The sequence below is a fragment of the Arctopsyche grandis genome, chromosome 8, assembly GCF_051622035.1.
Source record: "Arctopsyche grandis isolate Sample6627 chromosome 8, ASM5162203v2, whole genome shotgun sequence".
NCBI lineage: Eukaryota > Metazoa > Arthropoda > Insecta > Trichoptera > Hydropsychidae > Arctopsyche > Arctopsyche grandis.
The window spans coordinates 33,344,330-33,364,398 of record NC_135362.1 but is presented as its reverse complement, the minus strand read 5'-3'; the positions used below and the strand labels follow the sequence as shown (position 1 = coordinate 33,364,398).

Sequence of the window (20,069 nt, the reverse complement as noted above, 5' to 3'; positions counted from 1 at the left end):
TTATTTAATCAATTTATATGATTTGATTGCTGTTTGAATCTTGCATTTTATCATAAAATTTCAAAATGATATTATCATGACGAGATTTGCAGCGAACAGCGAACGAGTATGTACATAAGTGCTTCGTTGCAAGGTTTGTTTACCTAAAATTTCTTAGAATTGTCTCTGAACTAATACAGTAATAAAGTAAAGTAAAATAACTAGAGGTAGGATAGTCACAGTGCTATCCATTGTTCGACAAACCTTTAACAATGAATTTACAACCTTTGAACAATACACGGCCCCCTCAGGCTCCGGTGACTAAAAATAACACAGCATACCTACACTTGAGTAAGGGCAGCGATGGTAAACCTTTCGGAATTTACGGATCACTTCATTTATAATTTTAAATGCCGTGGACCACTTACATATATATGAATAAATACATACATTTGAAAAATAATGATCATTTAATCTAACAAAAAGTATAAAATTCGAATTTAATCTAATTTTTCAAGCTAATACCGGTACCGAGTTATTTTATTTTTTGAGTAGGTTATTTAGTATATATTATTTTTAAGATGACAATTATGTAATGTTGAAAATTGAACCAAAACTTATAACTTGAGTTCTACATAGTACCCAGGGAAGAGACTTTTTATGTAACTATGTGCGTAAGGTTTGTTGGGAACATCGAAAACAATCAGTTTCTATGACTACGATATCGACATCGTTGAATTTTTTTTGAATCGTTGAACCGGGAACGGGAATGGCATGCGTTATTGTGGCATTATAACTTTATAACGTATGCCGGGTAGGGATCCCAAATATTCGTCGACTTCAACTATTCGAATATTGAATAGTAAATCAAGAGCTATTCGAATATTCGAATATATTTGAAAATTAAAAAAAAGGTAATTACATATTTACTCATCATAAATTACATTATATTTATATATAATATATTACAATTAATACATAATTTTAAGAAAATTAAAAAAAAACATAAAACTAAAATGCACACATAAAAGATAACATAAAAATTTATAAACTCCTTCTGCTGTTATTAAATACTAGTGTTGGACCCGTTGATTTCAACGGGTGGTTTCGAAAAGCAATTGAAACTCGAATAAAAATAAAGTTAAAGATATTGAATCGACTGGTTTCGGAAAGAAATTGATGCACGAATTACGAATGACAAATTACGAAGTAATTACGAATTACGAATTACATTTTGTGCATCGCCGACGCCTCCGGCACCCCGGGGCCTTCGCCCCCGGCGCTTCCGTCGCTCCGGGGCCTTCGGCCCCAGTGCCGCCGACGCCTCCGGCGGCCGCACCGCACCCAGTGCCCCTGATGCCTTCGGCACCCCGGGGGCTTCGCCCCCAGCGTCGCCGACGCCTCCGGCGCCCCCAGCGCCCACAATGCTTTCGGCACCCCGGGGGCTTCGTCCCCAGCGCCCACGATGCCTCCGGCACCCCGGGGGCTTCGCCCCCAGCGCCGCTGGCGCCTCCGGCGCCCCCAGCGCCCCCAATGCCTTCGGCACCCCGGGGGCTTCGCCCCCAGCGCCCCCGATGCCTTCGGCACCCCGGGGCCTGATAAAACTGGGAAACTGAAAAACTGAAAAACTGAAAAAAATTAAAAAACTGAAAAAATGAAAAAAATGAAAAAAATGAAAAAATGAAAAAACTGAAAAACTGAAAGAAATGAAAAAACTGAAAAAATGAAAAAAATGAAAAAAATGAAAAATATGAAAAAAATTAAAAATATGAAAAAAAAAATTTTGTTCCCCGTACATTATGTTCGGCGAGCGTTAGGACACATACACACACCCACACACACACACACACACACACCCACACACACACACACACACACACACACAGATTACCGTCTTTATATATATGATGCACTATTCTTGTTTAAGTATTTGATTGTGGTTTCAACGGGAGTATGAACATCAATTAAAATTTTCAAAATATCAATTTCATTCTTAGAAACAGTATTGAAATTATATTATTTTAGTGCTATGTTTACACTTTCGTAAACTTGAATAAATCGTCTTATCATAGTTGCCATTGAATTCCACCTCGTTTTTACATCCAATAATAATTTCAATTTTTTATTTTCTTTTTTCATTATGATTTTTTCTAAAAATGTATATTTCGCCGGTGACTTCTTAAATATTCGGTTTATTTTTCTGATGTTTTCTAAAATTTCGTAGAGATTATTATCGATCGAAAAGTGATTTTTTTCAAACATTTCTGTATTTAATAAATAAAAATCCATTTCTTCTCATGTAGACATTTCATCTTCCTCATTATCTTCATTTTCATCACAATTATCTCCAATCGTCTTTTCATATTGATTTTGTGTATTTATTTTATAAAAAAATATACACACGAATCATATTCGAACAGTTGATGAAATATTCGAATAACGAATGGCTGAAAAATCAGACGAATAATTCGAATACTCGAATATTCGAATATTCGATTGGGATCCCTAATGCCGGGTTCAGCTAATTCTTCATTCATTAAAAGCACATTCATATTTCATTTAAAATAAAGTTTGTGTTTGCATCCTTAAAGATCTGTCTTGAGATAAGCTTTTGCAAACAAAAAAAAAATGGGCCGCCGTACGATGAACAATTATCGGTCATAGCAGGTATGAAAAAAATGCAACACTGAAAAAACAAAAATAATCGAATTCCAATGTAATATATTTTAATCAGTCTGGTTACTTCCAGACACCCCAAATGCCGAGCCACTGGACACGATACGATGATATTTGGCTGATATTAATTTCACCGCTAATTGTTGTTTAAAATACAAAATTGAAAATCAACTAGAATGTAAAATCGAATAAAAAATATAAAAAAGTAGTAAGTACATATGTTAATATTTTAGTATCCTACCATAAAAATACTCGGCTAACTATAAACCACACAAACTAGTGACGAGAAAACAAACAAAAATTCACGTGTTCATATATGTATGCCTTAGGGAAAAATTTCGGCGAGTGCGAAAAGTATTTCAGTTGAATTTTCAATGCTGTGTATACGGCGATAGGTGGGGATGGGCGATTGGGACAATAGTATTTCAGTCAAATTTGCTACCTGCGCATACGAGAGTCAGTGGGTATCGCAGTGGCGAGTTGTCCATAGTGGGTTGCGACAATAGCCAAATTTTCCCGTGTGGGTACCGCTTTCGAGCAACCTCTCCGGGAACCGTTTCAAGGGCGAGAGTGCGAGAATCTTTTCAAACATTGAAAAGATTCTCAGCTGAGACCTTTTGCTGTTTGATTGTCCTAAGGGTAATTAGGGGTTTAATATTTTTTATTTTATAAAATTGATGGATTTAATATTTAATTTTGAATTTTTAAATGAACTATATGGATTCTTCAGAAATTGCTCACTGCAGGGATATTTCCACCGAAAAAAATCGATTTCTGCGTAATTGAAAGCGAAGAAGGTTTCCATGCGATAAATCGCCAGAAAAGAGTGTTTTGGTACACGTAGTTTCGAGAATTTAGAAAAACATGGAAAAGAATCTCCCCAAAACAACTAATTGTTGGAAGAATTGTGGTAGAAGTAAGGAAACTACCCCAAGGACTGACCCCAAAATTATTTCTCAGACAATGAAATACTGCATAAATCTGATCAAGCTTTAAAATTGAGATTCAAAGATAAAGACATCTAGATATCGGCGTCGAAGCAGTGGTGTATGATAAATTTTGAGGTGCCGGTACGCTCGATTTTGCACAATTTTTTTCAATTCAATTCTATAATTTTTTCGCATACCCGAGATTTCATGTTTTGACCAACATGATCAATTATATTTGTTGTACTATAACGCGAATGCAAACTATGGTTAATTTCCAATCCATTTAATTCTTGTAAAAGTAATCAGACTACGGTCTATCATGTTTTGCTATAAAATACGCAGTTCTAAAAATGTTACTGGTTGATACAAATTTCCGAGTCTTAATGGCTTAATTTTTTTCAAAAGGCTGTTCTTTCGAACTTACTATAATTTTTTCGGCGTTAATATGCGCTTGTGATTTCAAATGATGCTACTCTAGCGCTCCTATTGTTTCCGTACGTAGACATTGAAATCGAGCTCCATTCTTCAGAAATGCTAACTCCTTTTTATTTAAAAGTTGAAAGACTTTTTACATTACAACAAATATCACATCCAATATTATTTTTACTAGACACATATTAACCAGGGATATTTGCGTTTTTTTTCTTCCCACATCTTCGTACTCCAAACATCTGGCGAGGAAGACACACATATCGTAACACTATCACTACTATCATTTATTATATTTATACTACTAGATTCTAAATTCATGTTATTTTCTTCATTTGATTTTACAGACGAAAACACTGTTTTCAGATTCATTGAATTTACTTCGTTTAGCAAAAAAATTTTGTGTCGAACATTGATTTCGTTTTGAAGCCATTTTTATCTAAGAAAAACTATTTTTATAATTTTAAATCAAAATTTAATACGTATATTGTAAATGTATAATGCAGTTAAAAAAATCACTATTCAACATATGTTTAAGCCACAGCTGTGGAGTCGGAGTCGGAGTCGTGGAGTCGCGCTGTTTTGGCCGGAGTCGGAGTCGTGAAAAATGAACGACTCCGACCATTTTTTGATTACGAAATTTATGAAATTTCAATTGCGTAATAATGAATGTGTATAGCGTATAGCCGCACGACTTACTCCAGACAGTGAGTCATCAGAATGCAATGCATACAAGTTAACGCAAAAATTTTTGGTCCCTTTCTTTCTTATGAGCTAATAATTTAAATGTTAAAATGGCAATACAGCAGTATCCAGAAATCATAAAAAATTCAGCGTTGATCGTTACAGCATTGCCGCCAACCCAAGTGTCCGTAGAGCGGTTATTTTCCGCTCTTAAAATCCTTAATTCTGATTTGAGAGCTTCTATGAATACAGATTTATTAGAAGCAATGTTTTTTTTAAGAACAAATTCAAATAAATAATTAATAAAGTTTGATTTGATCTTGTTTTATTTTTATGCCTATAACATGAAAAATATTTGCAAAGATAGGAAAACAACCTGATAAAATTTAACATTTTTCAGTCGGAGTCGTGTTATTGGTAAATATCGGAGTCGGAGTCGGAGTCGGAGACGTGATTTTTTTTAACGACTCCACAGCCCTGGTTTAAACTACTTAATGACTAAACATGATCAACATCTACTGAATGCTTTTTTTATACGCACTCATTACTGTTTAATTTATTGTGTAACCATACAAAAAAAAAATCCGACCCTTTTTTTGCATTGTGCAAGAAATGCATCAATGTATCCTCAAAGCAATCTTCTAGCGATATCCTTCAGTTCATGACACAAAGCCGTTTGTTTGATAAGCGAAAAAATGTCCTGGGCCCATTTATTTCGTTAATAGGTCCATGAATGGGGACCAATATTTAAATGTGCTAAAGACACATCTGGTGCCTCACATAAAGCCTGGTGGTATAATTTTATCCTGGTAGCATTTTTATGTCATCGAGCTTGGGTGAATAACATTGCTTGACTTTTAATCTTTTAAGGTTGGTCACATCCAATTTTTTTTTTCTAGCCAATATATGTAATTGATATAAAAAATATGAAACGTATCCCGTTGTTGTTTTTTTCATAAAATCTCAAAAAACAAATAAAACTTTCAAGGTAAAAATATGGTAACCCTGGTGACATGGCAACTCCAATAAACTGTCAGTTGTGATGTTTATAGACGCGATTTTATGTGGTATTCGAGTTTCACGCTCTAGTGCACATTTATAATATAAGAATGTAGTGTGCAAAGATGTCAAAGTTGTGCATTAAATTATAGTTGAAGTCACAAGGAGCGTCGATGAGTAAGATTAAAATCCGCTCAAAATGCGGCTGCGTATTTTCAAATGCAGATGCCGATATGCGATTGTAATATGCTTCATAAACATCTTCATATTGTGCCTATTGTGGAAACTCTTCTACCCATGGACAGAAGTGAGCAGCAACCCCGTGACCTCAATACCAGCCCCCCAACCTTCGAAAGCACCCAACAGGCACATCACCAAAATGATCACCATCGTGCTGAGACAGTTCGAAAATTTCGAAAACGACGTAGCACCCACTCTACAGTCCATACTGATGCTGCTACCCAACATTCAGATCATCGTCGTGTCCGACAATCCTCCATACCCGCCATTCGAGTTCACAGTTCCTAATACAACGTTGAAAAACGTCAAAGTTGTAAATTTACAAGTGAATCTTCTGTCCAATCCGAGGGAATTCAACCCTTTGACTTATATCAAAACTAAGTATGTCCTCTTCTTACCTGATTCGATGCGAATAACTTCCCGTCAGAACATTCAGCACATGTTGAATTATATAACTAAGCATCCCAGAGAAAACGTAGTAGCACCTTTCTCAAGTACGAAATTTCTAAACTGCCAGAAGTTGGATTTAAATCTCAAAGAATGGTCTTTGAAGTATGAGCAAACTAAGCAGGACACGGGTTGCGATGCAATTGTTGGAAAACATGCTCTTTTGATGACGACCGATACGCTCAGACTACTCCCAAAACCGTTTATGTTGCCGTTTCCAGAATCTTTATATTTGCAAATGGTTGTCAAATACATCAAGGTAAAAATATTAAATATGCTTTTCTTATCTCATTATAAAGTACCATTCGGTTTATTTAGGGACTAATCCTCAAAGAATGATACCCCCTAATTTTTTCCAAATTATTTTTCCTTTAATGTACATAATTCAACTCCAGGTACACATCATTACTGATTCGTCATTTTCTGATGGTCGGCCGCTGTTTCGCTCTCAACCTTCTAGGCAACATTTACGTATATTAGAAAGCAATAGAAGAGTATCAATGTACCAAGCTGTTGGGATTAAAAAAATTATTAGAGAAAGTGGAAGCATTGAATGGCACGGATGCACAAGAGATTCAGAAGTCAGAATACTTGAATTTAGTTTAGCTTTAGTTTATATGTATGTATGTACATGAAAATACTATATTAATCTGTCTTGATTTAGAGATGTTTCCCACCTGTTGTTGGAATGCCTTCCTATTTGGCTATCGGACGATGGACTCCGCCTTGTTGCCTTGCTCATCTTCGTCGAACTTTGCGTCACACTTTGTCTGCTTTACAACAAGCTGGTGCTAGGTGTTGGCTTGAAGGTGCAACATTGTTGGGCGCTGTTAGAAAGTAATTTATGAAATGAATGATAGCAATAAATGTAATACGAATTTTTATGCTATTACGATTTTTTGTTTTTGTTTTTAGGAGTGATATTTTACCATGGTCTTCTCATCTCGAGATTGGGATTAACGAAGCCGATGTTGTAAGAGTTCAATGGCTTATGAGAGCTTCAAACCGTGGCGGTGCACAAGATCCCCAAGGATTTCTCTGGGAAAAGGCTACCCAAGGAGATTATTATAGGGTGCTTTTTAGCAAACGCAACCGCCTCCATGTCAACATATTACCATTCCGGCAAAAAAATGGGACTATGACGAAGGACACTTGGTTCGTTGAACACCAGTCTGACTTTCCAGATCATTTTCTTCATCCTATGTCCAGCATAGAATTGGCTGGTAAACAAATGCCATGTCCAAATAATGTTCGAGATTTTTTGGAACATAAATTCGGAAAAGGTATCATTGAACAGGTTAAAAAGCCAGGTTCCAATCTCCCCTATCCATGAAATATTTTTCAACTTCCATATATACCTACTCATTTTTTATTCATTAAATGTTCTTTTTACTTAATTATTGAATTTTATTTCAAAAGTAGAAAGTGTGATAGTATTTGTGATAAAATCAGTATTAGATTAATGAGAATATGTTGTACATATTTTATGTATATTATCAGTATTATTTTCGAATAACTTATTATGTACCTAATGTAATGTAGTTGCTGTCGAAATATTTATTGTACGTTATTTTGTTGTTTTTAATTTGTTGACTGTTATATTTATTACATTTAATAATTATAGTTTTAAAATCTAATCGTTTTTATTGCTTAAAAATTTTATTGTAACTGTGCAAGAACGTAATACTATATAGAAAAAAAACTTAATTTTAATTATAAACCTGTAAAAAAGCTGTGATCACGACATAAAATAAAAATTTTATTGAATTTAAATACTACTCGTCGGTTTAATTTAATCGACTGGAGATAAAAATTAACCGTATTAAAATCTTCAGAGTATCTTTCGATTATATTTTCTCCAAATATTTTACAAATTTATTGAAATGTACGTATGTATGTATGTGTTCTACCACGTATCCGTAGTCTAAAAAACGCTATGTGAAGTACATATGTATATGTATATGTATGCGTATGTACGTACATACATATGTAGTTCAATTGAATCAAAGATATTAATTCACCATTAGTACATAAATGCGATTCCTTTATTATAATATTACATAATACTTTATGTTGTACATAAACTCTTGTTTGTAATGTGCAATAAATTACATTCCTTACGAATACTCCTGATATATGTAGATATTAAGTTTTTAATATTTTAATAAATAAATATTGTTATGGAGTTTTCCATTTTATTGTTATTAAGATGAACAGTTCAACTATTTTATTATATTATTATCGTTAAATATGTAATGTGTGTACATATGTTGTGGATCCAACATTGAACGTTAACTTTTGAAATGTCGATTGGAAAACTTTATTCATCCAACAGTTTTTTTCTCCGGTAGCTCCTTAACAAAAACGCAAAAGCCAAAAAAATAATGATTAAATATAAAGTTTTATAATTAAAAATGAGTTTCACATTAAATCTGATACACGCAAATTAAGAAATCAACTGTTTGCATAGTCAACTTCTTAGTTGGGTCCCATACGTAGTATAATTTGATGTATGCATGTGATATAATATATTTAATAGTCAATGTTATCATTGAACTGTAATAAATTGTTTTCTTTTAAAAGCAATAATTAAGTCTATATTATACTATTACATTTATTTATTAACATAATAGTTTGAGATATGTATTATACGATTTGTTTTGTTGGCGTATTTACATATATCTAATGCTTTCTTATGTACTAGTTGAACTGAAATGGAATAGATTCAAAGCTTCTTAAGCTAACCATTTAATGAAAAATACATTGTATTTAAATGAAACGTTTCTATTTATACTGAGAATAAAATCCTTAAGTAAACATTTTGTACTTTTTTTGTGAATATGACCTCTCAATCAATTTTAAAGCACCATCATTGTTTTTTTGTAATCAAAGTCATTTGTGCAGCTCCAATCAGCGTAAATAAGACCCAGTAAAACAACTCGAGCATTCTTTATCTTTAATATTACTTTTCCCGAAATGAGAATGTTTTTAGCCGAATGGACCTAAAAATTAAATGATTGGGTTCGTGTTTTAGAGATGACATATGTACATACATAATATGTATATGTAAATCATTCAAAATACTGAATGCTTAGCAAATTAACCATTGAATTCAATTAAAATGTCAGGGAATTCTTGCTGAAACACTTAACGGAATTAAAAAAAGTATTTTCCTAGCCACTAAGAAAACTGAACTAATCCAAAATTGTGACCTTGGAAAAATACTATCAGCTAAAAGGGTTTCAAAGATTTCAAACGGTGAAAACTGACAGAAATACTTAAATTACATTTTTGCCACTTTTTAGTTATTGGCAATACAAACGTTATCGAGAACTAGATGATAATGAGCTAACAATAAATAGAAACACCAATGATAGTACAAAATCCAAACACAACTGGTATTTTTAGATGATAAAATTGACGATTCGGTGATTACATCCGAAATGTGAATCGCTACCAGAAAAATCGCTTGCGCAGTTTTCTGTACGGCAATTTCCAAAATTGACACTAATTAATATATATTTACAAATCCTTATTCCGGGTTTTTCAACGAGTCGGGATTAGAGATGGGCAAAAATGGGAATTTTGAACGAACGGGAAAATTCCAGTTTTTTTAACATATAACTGTATTTTTTTAATTGAGATTGACCAAAATAATACAACATACTTTAGTACATTGGTAATAATTAAAGAAAGGTCACATTAATTTAGACAAGAGTTTTTATAAAATTATTTGGATGTCAAATATAATATTTATTCAAAATTTATTCATACAATCCATTTAATACAATACAAAATCGTCTTTTAACATTGAAAATTATGTATTTATATTTCAACAATAGATAAAGGACAGTTTGATGCATACATATATTGCTTTAGCAAATTCTCTATCAAGTTGATGACATTTAAAACCAGTAATATTGCCAAAATATGATTCTATTCGCCTACGTCTTATGTAGTCCCGGTTTTAGTGGGGGGGGGCTGGGTCGGGCGGCGCCCGAGGGCGCCAAATAAGTTAGGGCGCCGCTCGATGCGTCAAAGGCACCAAAAGCCATACAAAATTTTAGATTAGGCGCCATTGGGTGTCACAGGCCGGCACTGGTCTTATGCTAGGCAAAAGTGCAGTAGATGCAAGGCATGAAGATTCTGAAGTAGTGGGCAGATTTATTGCATCTACATAAGTCAATAATATCGGTGTCCATTAAAAGTGATGTCTCAACTACGTGATTTTTTCTCTATTTTATTAATATTAGGCGCACGTAGATATATGATTTGTCATTTTTGTAGCATTTGGGAAGTTATATTTCATTTCACTGTAGGGATCTCGTCACCGCAATCGAAACATCTATTGCGACGGAGAATACATTTCTCACGCTCAACCATTGACGTCATCTCGAGTCGAGAAACTTCTACCCCAACAAATCAAGGAGAACGACGCGAAGTCGAAGAACACCTGCAACCATTAAAGTGCACAAATAACAACTACATTGTAACCCATTGAAAAAACATCCAGACTCACTGGAACAAAGGGCGATAAAAACCAAATCGAGTGGAACGACGCCACATATTCCAGAATATTCCACCCTAACAACAAACCACATTCCTCGCATAACTTGCACACGTAAACACCACCTGCGGTTCTCAGAATCAATCGCCAGTAAAGTCACGTGGACCCCCAAAAACAATATAAAAGGAGATCCAACCCAGACAACTCCAGTCGACACACAGCAGCAGACCAGTCAACACACAGCAGCAGACCATGCCACATTGACAACCAGTCAAGCTCCAACAGCCACCACGAGTGGACAACAACCAGTCAGACTTCAGCAACCACCACGACAGCAGTCGACATCCAGCATCTGACCAGCTACCACTACACTACCCTACAATTGAAGAACGCTTGCAAATCAGCCGGATCTAGAGCAACGACACATTGCAGATCCAGCGGCCATCACGACACCAAGTCAACTGCCAATAGCCGTCTCGAGAACACTACGATTCCAGCCGCTTCAACAACATATTTATACACTTGTATAATCAAACAATAAAGTACCTTATCCAAACAAATAGCAGTAATAACTACTAAAACACAGACAAACTCGTCTATAATACATGGCGGACTGGTAGTGAAGAACACCTTCACAACTAGATCAGTCCCCATATCACAATATCTACAAACTACAATAGCTGCAAACTTCTTACTTGTTCCGTATTCTTGTCGATTTCTTTTCCAAACTGTTGATTTTGGTCGTTCCATTTTCTAGTGGGATGAAAATATGATTAAATAATAGAATTATATTTTTGAACGAATGAAACCAAATGAAAAAAAATTATTACCTTGGATGAAAACTGTAACACCACGTTTTCCCATCGTCCCCTAGGGCAACACTCGCCCTTATTTCGAGTGGCAACTCAGAAAAACCTCATAGGCGCGCGCGCATGTAGAGCGCGCTGTCTCTTACCCGCGAACTCTCGTCGAAGAAACATCTCTCCTGTGCACGTCTCCAGGGGGAGACGGGGCCGAGAGATTCACCGCCATCAGTGCTGAAGAACCGCCACGAGGTCGAGTGTAGCATCACTCCCTCCCCTGAGTTCCAGCCCAACTTCCCCTGCATTCCTCACGCCGTTTCCGGAGAAACCTCAGCCGTGAGACGACGAGGAAGCTGTTATCAACGCACACGACTTGCCGTCAGGAACCTCCCCGACTATATACATTTATACAAATATCCCAAGGTTAGTCCACGTTTCCACCTAACTTGACTCATTGGAAGAATAACGAGATATCACGCCCTCTGCATAAAGACGCGCGTAATATCGTTCATTACATTGGCGCCCAACGTGGGGCCTGACCAGCAAGTCACTTTTGCGTTCACGAAGTCATCACGAAGATGGCCTCAGCGTACAATCTACGCTCCGCGGGGGACGTAGACCCAGAGGCGTCTACTTCAGAGGCGACTTCCCCACCGGAAGGTCAGTCGGCTTCCCCACCGGAAGGTCAGTCGACTCCCCCATCACCAGTTCCAGTAGACGGCGCAATGCTGTTGCAAATGATGAAGCTGATGATGGAGCAGCTTATAGCTTCCCGAACCGCATCTGTTCCTTCCCCCGTCATTTCACCTGCCCCGGTCGCGGCGGGAAATTTCGCGAATTGCAAATCTCGGTTTGCCGGCGACTCGTCGGAATCAGTCGAGGCGTTCATTGATGCCATCGAGACGTTCAAAAACTGTTGCCGGATCCCCGACGAGGACGCGCTTCTAGGGTTACCCATGATGCTCGATCGAGACGCGGCGACTTGGTGGGTGGGAATGAAACCTTCCACCCCCACCTGGGCCATGGCGCTAGAGGCGCTACGAAGCAGCTACGGCGAACGTCGACCGGCTTACCGTCTGTTTCTCGAAGTTAGCGCAACTAGGCAACTAGAAGGGGAATCAACGGACCTTTTCGTAAATCGAAAACGCGCGTTATTCGCGAAAATGCCGTACGACATTCCCGAAACGATGCAACTCGACATTGTATACGGCCTATTATCTCCTTTTCTACGAACCCGTTTGAGGCGAGAGCGGATAGACAATTTCCAGGAATTGATTCTCCAAGCCCGCGCGATCGCCGATATGGACGCTGAGACCCCAACGGGACTACCTGGGGCCAGAACAATAGCGTGCCCCGACATTCCACACCGTTCGAGGCCCGCGGCCGGAAGTGACCGAGCATTCACGAAAACGGACCGAATGGGCGAACAAAGGCCGCGATTTCGTCCAACATGCTCGTTCTGCCATAACCGAGGACATTCGGTTGAAGAATGTCGAAAGAAAAAGGAGACACATACGAGAACACCTGTCGCATGTTACGGTTGCGGAGCTCCAGGTGTGATAAAGAGCAATTGTCCCACGTGCAAGACGAAGACCGGGGCCACGTTGTCAACGATCGCCCTGGCGACGTGTCCACGCCAGATACCGGTGACCCACCTATCGTCCGTTCTCCGAGCGACGAAGGCACCAGCTCCCGCGAAGACCCCTATCCTCGACTGGAGAAAACGCCCGGAACAGAGAAAACGCGCGGATCAAGTCCGAAGAGCGGCGAACTGTCGCACCTGTAACCCCCCGGTGACCCACCTATCGTCCGCCCTGAAGGCCACGAAGGTACCAGCTCCCGCGAAGACTCCTATCCTCGATTGGAGGAAGCGCCCGGACCAGAGCAGACGATACGCGGACCAAGACCGAAGAGCCCACACCAGATATCGAGCCGCCGATCTGGTGCTGCTGCCGCCATACGTCAACCCCGCTGAAGAGGGGCGGAGCGCTACGTTCGTCCCCGTACGAGAGGGGCCCTTCTGGATCAGGGAGACCCTGAGTCCCACCACCTTCCTCATGTCCGCTGTCAACATGCCTGTCGATCAGCGGATGTCACACCTGGTCGGCGTTCCAGCGCCGAGCGTGCCGAGGCGAAGAAAAGGAAGGCCGCGAAGACCATCAACATTCGTCAAGACAACTGTCAATACGCTGGCCGATGAGCGGATGCCCCACCTGGCTGACGTTCCGGCACCGGTCGTGCCGAAGCGACGCAGAGGAAGACCTCGTACGAAGCCCGTTGCACAATGATAGGCTTCGGCGCTATCCGAGTTCAGAGACCGGACGCTTGCCCTCTGAACTCGAGGGGGAGGATGTAACACCACGTTTTCCCATCGTCCCCTAGGGCAACACTCGCCCTTATTTCGAGTGGCAACTCAGAAAAACCTCATAGGCGCGCGCGCATGTAGAGCGCGCTGTCTCTTACCCGCGAACTCTCGTCGAAGAAACATCTCTCCTGTGCACGTCTCCAGGGGGAGACGGGGCCGAGAGATTCACCGCCATCAGTGCTGAAGAACCGCCACGAGGTCGAGTGTAGCATCACTCCCTCCCCTGAGTTCCAGCCCAACTTCCCCTGCATTCCTCACGCCGTTTCCGGAGAAACCTCAGCCGTGAGACGACGAGGAAGCTGTTATCAACGCACACGACTTGCCGTCAGGAACCTCCCCGACTATATACATTTATACAAATATCCCAAGGTTAGTCCACGTTTCCACCTAACTTGACTCATTGGAAGAATAACGAGATATCACGCCCTCTGCATAAAGACGCGCGTAATATCGTTCATTACAAAACTGTTTATATCCAAGATTCCAAATTCCGAGACCGTTGTACTTGCAAAACGCGTAAAACACTTACCAAAACGCAATAATGAATAGGTTATTTACGTAAAGCATCCGACTCGAACACATACTGGAAATTTACAGTACTGCCACTAGATGAAAACGTTTAGATTCATTCAAGTGTTGCAAGTGAGTCAATGGCATTGACTCAATTGATATACATGTAGGAATGATTTTTAAACGAGCCGAGCCGTAATTGTGGTTGGTCAAACTGCTAGAGATAAAGTGTGTGTGGTATGCATGGGAGAGACCGGATGCGTGTTGTTATGGTCACTTGTTGGAGAACAAGCCCGAAGAGACATGTACAATAAATAGTCTGACACTTAATCTGTGCGTTTCGCTTGGAATCCTTCACATCCGGATCCTATATACATTTTTTTAAATTTTCCCAATTTTGTCAAAATTTCCGTTGCCCAATTTTCCCAGGGAAAAACCCCAGTTTATTCCCGGGAATAAACGGCGGGTTTTTTCCCGGCGGCACGCACGCATCTGTAGGGGGACGCGACAATTGGTGCAAGTCCAAAAGGTTCAACGACAAAATGTACCCGAAAATTAGTGCACTGACAAAATGTACCCGCGACAAAATGTTCACGCGACAAAATGTCCACGGAAATAATGTTCAAAAATCCTAAATTTTCTTATTTTAATGGAAAAAGTAACTTTTAATTGTATTATATTTATCGATGTATATGGTACTTTTTATCGTATAGATCGCGGATGTTATTAAATTAGAATAAATTACAGGTGTTCTCAACCGCACCAACATATTCTTATTTAAATTGAACAATTACATTTTAAGCGAATGTCATTGTGACTCATTGAATATCATTTTAAGATGTCATTGAATTAGTTTAAATGTTAGGGGTTCTTAGCCGTATCCAATATTTACTTATTTAAATTGAAAAAAAAAATACTTTCTAAGCGTATGAACTGCAGATAACATTGAATTAGTTTATATGGCAGGGCTTCTCAACCGTCTCCAAAATTTTCTTTATTTCAAATGAATAATTTACTTTTTATCGTATACATCGCGGGCGTTATTAAATTAGTGTAAATGACAGGTGTTCTCAACCGTATCCAATATTTACTTATTGAAAAATAATAATAATTAATAATTAACTTTAAAAATTTAGGATTTTTGAACATTTTGTCGTTTGAACATTATTTCCGTGGACATTTTGTCGCGTGAATATTTTGTCGCGGGTACATTTTGTCGTTGAACCTTTTGGACTTGCACCAATTGTCGTGTAACCCATCTGTAGTGGTAGTAGAACACCGGAGTGAACCGAACCGAACCCGACATGGCAACACTCTGGAACGGTTGACGTGAGAGAAATAGACACACACAGTGTCAGCAGTCCGCGATGTCTTCGGAACGGAATGACGTGGTGAACGCGGATTTGGATCCAGCCTTAGAACCCTTGGCGCCGTCTTTGCGCAATGTCGTCGACCAAAACTCTCTGCGTTGGATATTCGTTGGAGGCAAAGGAGGCGTTGGCAAAACCACATGCAGGTCTTTGGACTTTGGATTTGTCATTCGATCCTTGCGGGATGACCCGCGCGATTCACAATATTTCAAATGCCCGATCAACCCGATCAACTCCTCCTATTCTCTTACAACGTGGAAGCAACTTATTTTTGCCTTTTAACCCACTGCCACCTGCCCACCCGGGAGAATGCACAATTCGTATACATAGCTAACGTAGCTTAGCAGTAATAGCAGTAGCATTTGCGAGCAAATCATTTTAAATATAATATTGGTTAGAGTTATGTGTATATTGCAATTTTGATAAAAGTAATAAATCGAAAATTCAAATTACGTGAATGTATTGTGACATTTCTAAAAAACAGTTTTAGCAAAGATGTTGTTGCTCTATGAGGTTCATTGAATATTCATCTGTGAGGGTTCAGAGAAATATGTAAAAAAATAACGACATATGAATTTGATCGAAATAACCTCTTTTTTTATATTTCTTTTGTACTTTTTAATAGTTGCAGTCTTGCGGTACAGCTCTCGAAAGTTCGAGAATCTGTTCTCATAATATCGACAGATCCAGCACACAATATTTCAGATGCCTTCGATCAAAAATTTTCAAAGGTATTTTTTACTCTCTTATCCACTTTAGGGGTTCCAAAAAACCGCCCGAAATAAAAAGCCGGTTGGCCGGCTTTCACCGGTTTTAGAAAAATACGATTTTTTTTAAGTTTAAAATTTTTATATCGAAAGAAAAATGTAAATATGTATAAAAAATAGTTTTTTATAAATTAAATTAAGTTATAAACATTATGAACTTTCATAAGATCATTACTTTATATTATTATTACAAATAATACAATTTGTATTATATGTACATATATCACAGTCGTAAAATGGCAGATCCTAAATGCGCACATATAATTAAATGATTTAAATAAGCTACTATCAAGAATATATTATTTAAAAAATAATGTGTAACCTCGCAGAAAAACTATAATTGTGGAATCGTGAACTTAATATTTTGTGAACTGCTGAGATTCAAAGATATATTATAGATAAAGAGATTTCAAAGTTGTTTTTACGCATCAGTTTTAGCTTAAAAAATCCAAAAGCAACCGTTGCAAATTTCAGAAACAAATTCATCTGAAGCGACAAATTCATTTGATCAAATTCGAACATTTTAAATCCATAATAAAAGTAGGTATGTGGCCTCAATATTACAGGGCAATTCCTTCGAAGAAAAATCAATTATATTTCGGAAATTCCTATGCATTTTGCCGTAAATCATTTGACTACTTTTTTTGATGTTTTCAAGCACAGGGATTTGCGATAATGTGGGATTTGCGATAGATAAGGATGCTTTCTATACCTGAAGTTGGGTAGGTCATTGAAACTACATACTTTCAATAATATTTTATTGGTTTATGACCTGTCTATTACTAAATCTCAAAGAAACCGCTAAAGAAAGAAAGTAATGTAGCTTTTTTTTTGTTCAAAGAAATATACGCCTATTACCTAAGAGCGTTTATACACATCTATTTTGATCTTTCATAGAAATATTGAAATTCATAATTGTTAATTTTGAGGAAAAAAACATTAATTAAAGAAAACCTTGATAAGCCGGTTGATCGAGCCAAAAAGCCGGTTTTCAGTTTTTTGAAAAAGGTTCACAAAGCCGGCTTTTCGGTTTCGGTTTAAACCGGCTTGGAAGCCCTATATCCACTTAGATGCAATAAAAATTTCAACCCAATAAATTAAATTATATAGTAGTGGTAACAATATACAAACGTATGCATCATTCAATTTTATAAGTTTGTTTTTTGCATTGTGCAAGAATGTTTCGTGTATTTGAGCTTGTCTAAATGCTACGTATTTTTTGAAATAGTCATATTTAAGCTTCTCATTTTAAGGAGCGTGTGATGTCATTTTTTTATTTATTTCAAGGTTCCAACCAAAGTCACAGGATTCGATAATTTATTTGCAATGGAAATAGATCCGAATGTCGGCATGAACGAACTACCAGAAGAATATTTCGAAAATGAAAATGAAACTGTAAAATTAGGGAAAGGTGTCATGCAAGAAATTTTTGGCGCATTTCCAGGAATAGACGAGGCCATGAGTTATGCGGAAGTTATGAAGTATGCATTGATTGTTTAATCAGTTTTTATAAGGTCATCTTAATCAATTGTATTACTTACTTATGTACTGTTTAATTGTATAATTTTTCAGGCTAGTTAAGGGAATGAACTTTAGCGTTGTGGTTTTCGATACTGCTCCTACTGGTCATACACTACGTCTTTTATCATTTCCTCAAGTAGTCGAAAAAGGTCTTGGTAAACTTCTAAAATTGAAAGTCAAAGTGAGTGAATCGAATCAAATGTTTTAAAAACTTGTTTACCTACTGGTAGTGATTATGTACGATATTTCGTATAATTTCAGGTTGCTCCCTTTTTGAATCAAATAGCGGCATTATTTGGTCTAACGGACTTTAATGCAGATACATTCACGACAAAAATTGAAGAAATGCTGGCTGTTATCAGACAAGTCAACAGTCAATTTAAAGATTCAGTGAGTCAAAAGTTGTATCTTACTTACATACATACATACATAGGTTGAGTATATACATATTTTTAACTAATAACCCCATTGTACTCGGTATTACAGGAGCAGACAACGTTTATTTGCGTTTGTATTGCTGAATTTTTATCGCTATACGAAACAGAAAGGCTAGTACAAGAATTGACTAGATGCGGTATAGATACACATAATATTATTGTTAACCAGTTGCTAATGAAGAAACCGGAAGATGTTCCTTGCTCTTTGTGTGCTGCCAGACATAAAGTAATTAATCATTGATTTTCAACTTTTTAGATTGTGTTGGCGAGTTCATTAAAAATAATAATTTACTTTCAGGTTCAAGAAAAATACTTGGATCAAATAGCTGATCTTTATGAAGATTTTCACGTCACTAAACTTCCACTTCTTGATAAAGAAGTACGTGGTGCCCAGCAAGTCAATAATTTTTCTATCAATCTTATAAATCCATATGTACCGAAATAGTATTTGTTTTTATTTTTGTTTTTGTTTTTGATAATATAAGTTAACATTTATCGAAAATTATTAGAATTCTTATCTCAAATACTTACTTAAAAGAGATACTTACTGGTTCCATATTGTTTGAATATACATATGTATGTATATATATGAAATCTTAGTATAATTTAGCCCAATTTATCAAAGTACTATTCCATATCCAGACAATAAGACTGCACCATATTCACTTTAACCTACATATGTATATATGTATTGTTCAATTTAAAAAAACGGGATGGGTTTGAAATGAGTATTGTAACATTGCTTTTTTCATATTTATTATAAATATGTTTGTATGTACATATACCCAAAAAATGGATATATGTAGATATGTATGTATAGGTATTATATAAACGAAAATATTTATATTATAGATGTTGGTTTTATTACACAAATTAAATTTTTGTCTGAACTTTCACTTTCACCATATCAGTATAGTCTTGCATATACACAGCATTTATAAAATATAAATGTGTAGATCATTTTAAATAAATATTTAATTACTGCATTCTGTTACCACAGCTGTGTCAGATGATGTTTGTTTTTGTGTTTCTTAAATTTTATTTTTGTAAATTTTATAAAATACAATATTCTTTTGCTCACATATCTGCGTTTTCTTTATTATTCCTTCTGTGATGATGAATTTTACATATTTTGTTCTTATAAAATGGTTATGTTCCTTTTTTTAAGTCAATCTGTATTTGCCAGTCATAGTTGCAAAAACATTTATAATTTCGCCACTGTACTGCCAGCCATATGATTCTCAAACTTTAAAAGTGAGAAAATCTTAAATAATAAATTACTACTTGTACTAAATACCACGTTGGAAACCTTCAAAACTTTTGTATAGTATAGTACATATATGTATGTACTAGGGTTTATACAAAAACTGACTTTTGAAAAACCGGCTGTCAGTTTTTGATATTCC

The 20,069-nt window shown here is 37.0% G+C and overlaps 2 protein-coding genes across 2 annotated transcripts; both read left to right on the top strand.

Annotated features, from left to right (window-relative positions):
* The first annotated feature begins 5,721 nt into the window (after positions 1–5,721).
* LOC143915591 (ribitol 5-phosphate transferase FKRP) lies at positions 5,722–9,191 on the top strand. Its single transcript, XM_077436297.1, has 4 exons — positions 5,722–6,642; positions 6,779–6,964; positions 7,048–7,220; positions 7,299–9,191. Exons 1-4 carry the CDS (start codon positions 5,896–5,898, stop codon positions 7,714–7,716), a joined length of 1,524 nt encoding a protein of 507 aa, XP_077292423.1. The 5' UTR covers positions 5,722–5,895; the 3' UTR covers positions 7,717–9,191.
* A 6,560-nt stretch (positions 9,192–15,751) lies between these two features.
* Positions 15,752–19,746, top strand: LOC143916063 (ATPase ASNA1 homolog). Its single transcript, XM_077436951.1, has 7 exons — positions 15,752–16,084; positions 16,564–16,669; positions 17,993–18,186; positions 18,278–18,407; positions 18,488–18,616; positions 18,713–18,889; positions 18,962–19,746. The coding sequence occupies exons 1-7, from the start codon at positions 15,936–15,938 to the stop codon at positions 19,106–19,108; spliced, it is 1,032 nt and encodes a 343-aa protein (XP_077293077.1). The 5' UTR covers positions 15,752–15,935; the 3' UTR covers positions 19,109–19,746.
* Positions 19,747–20,069: the final 323 nt, after the last annotated feature.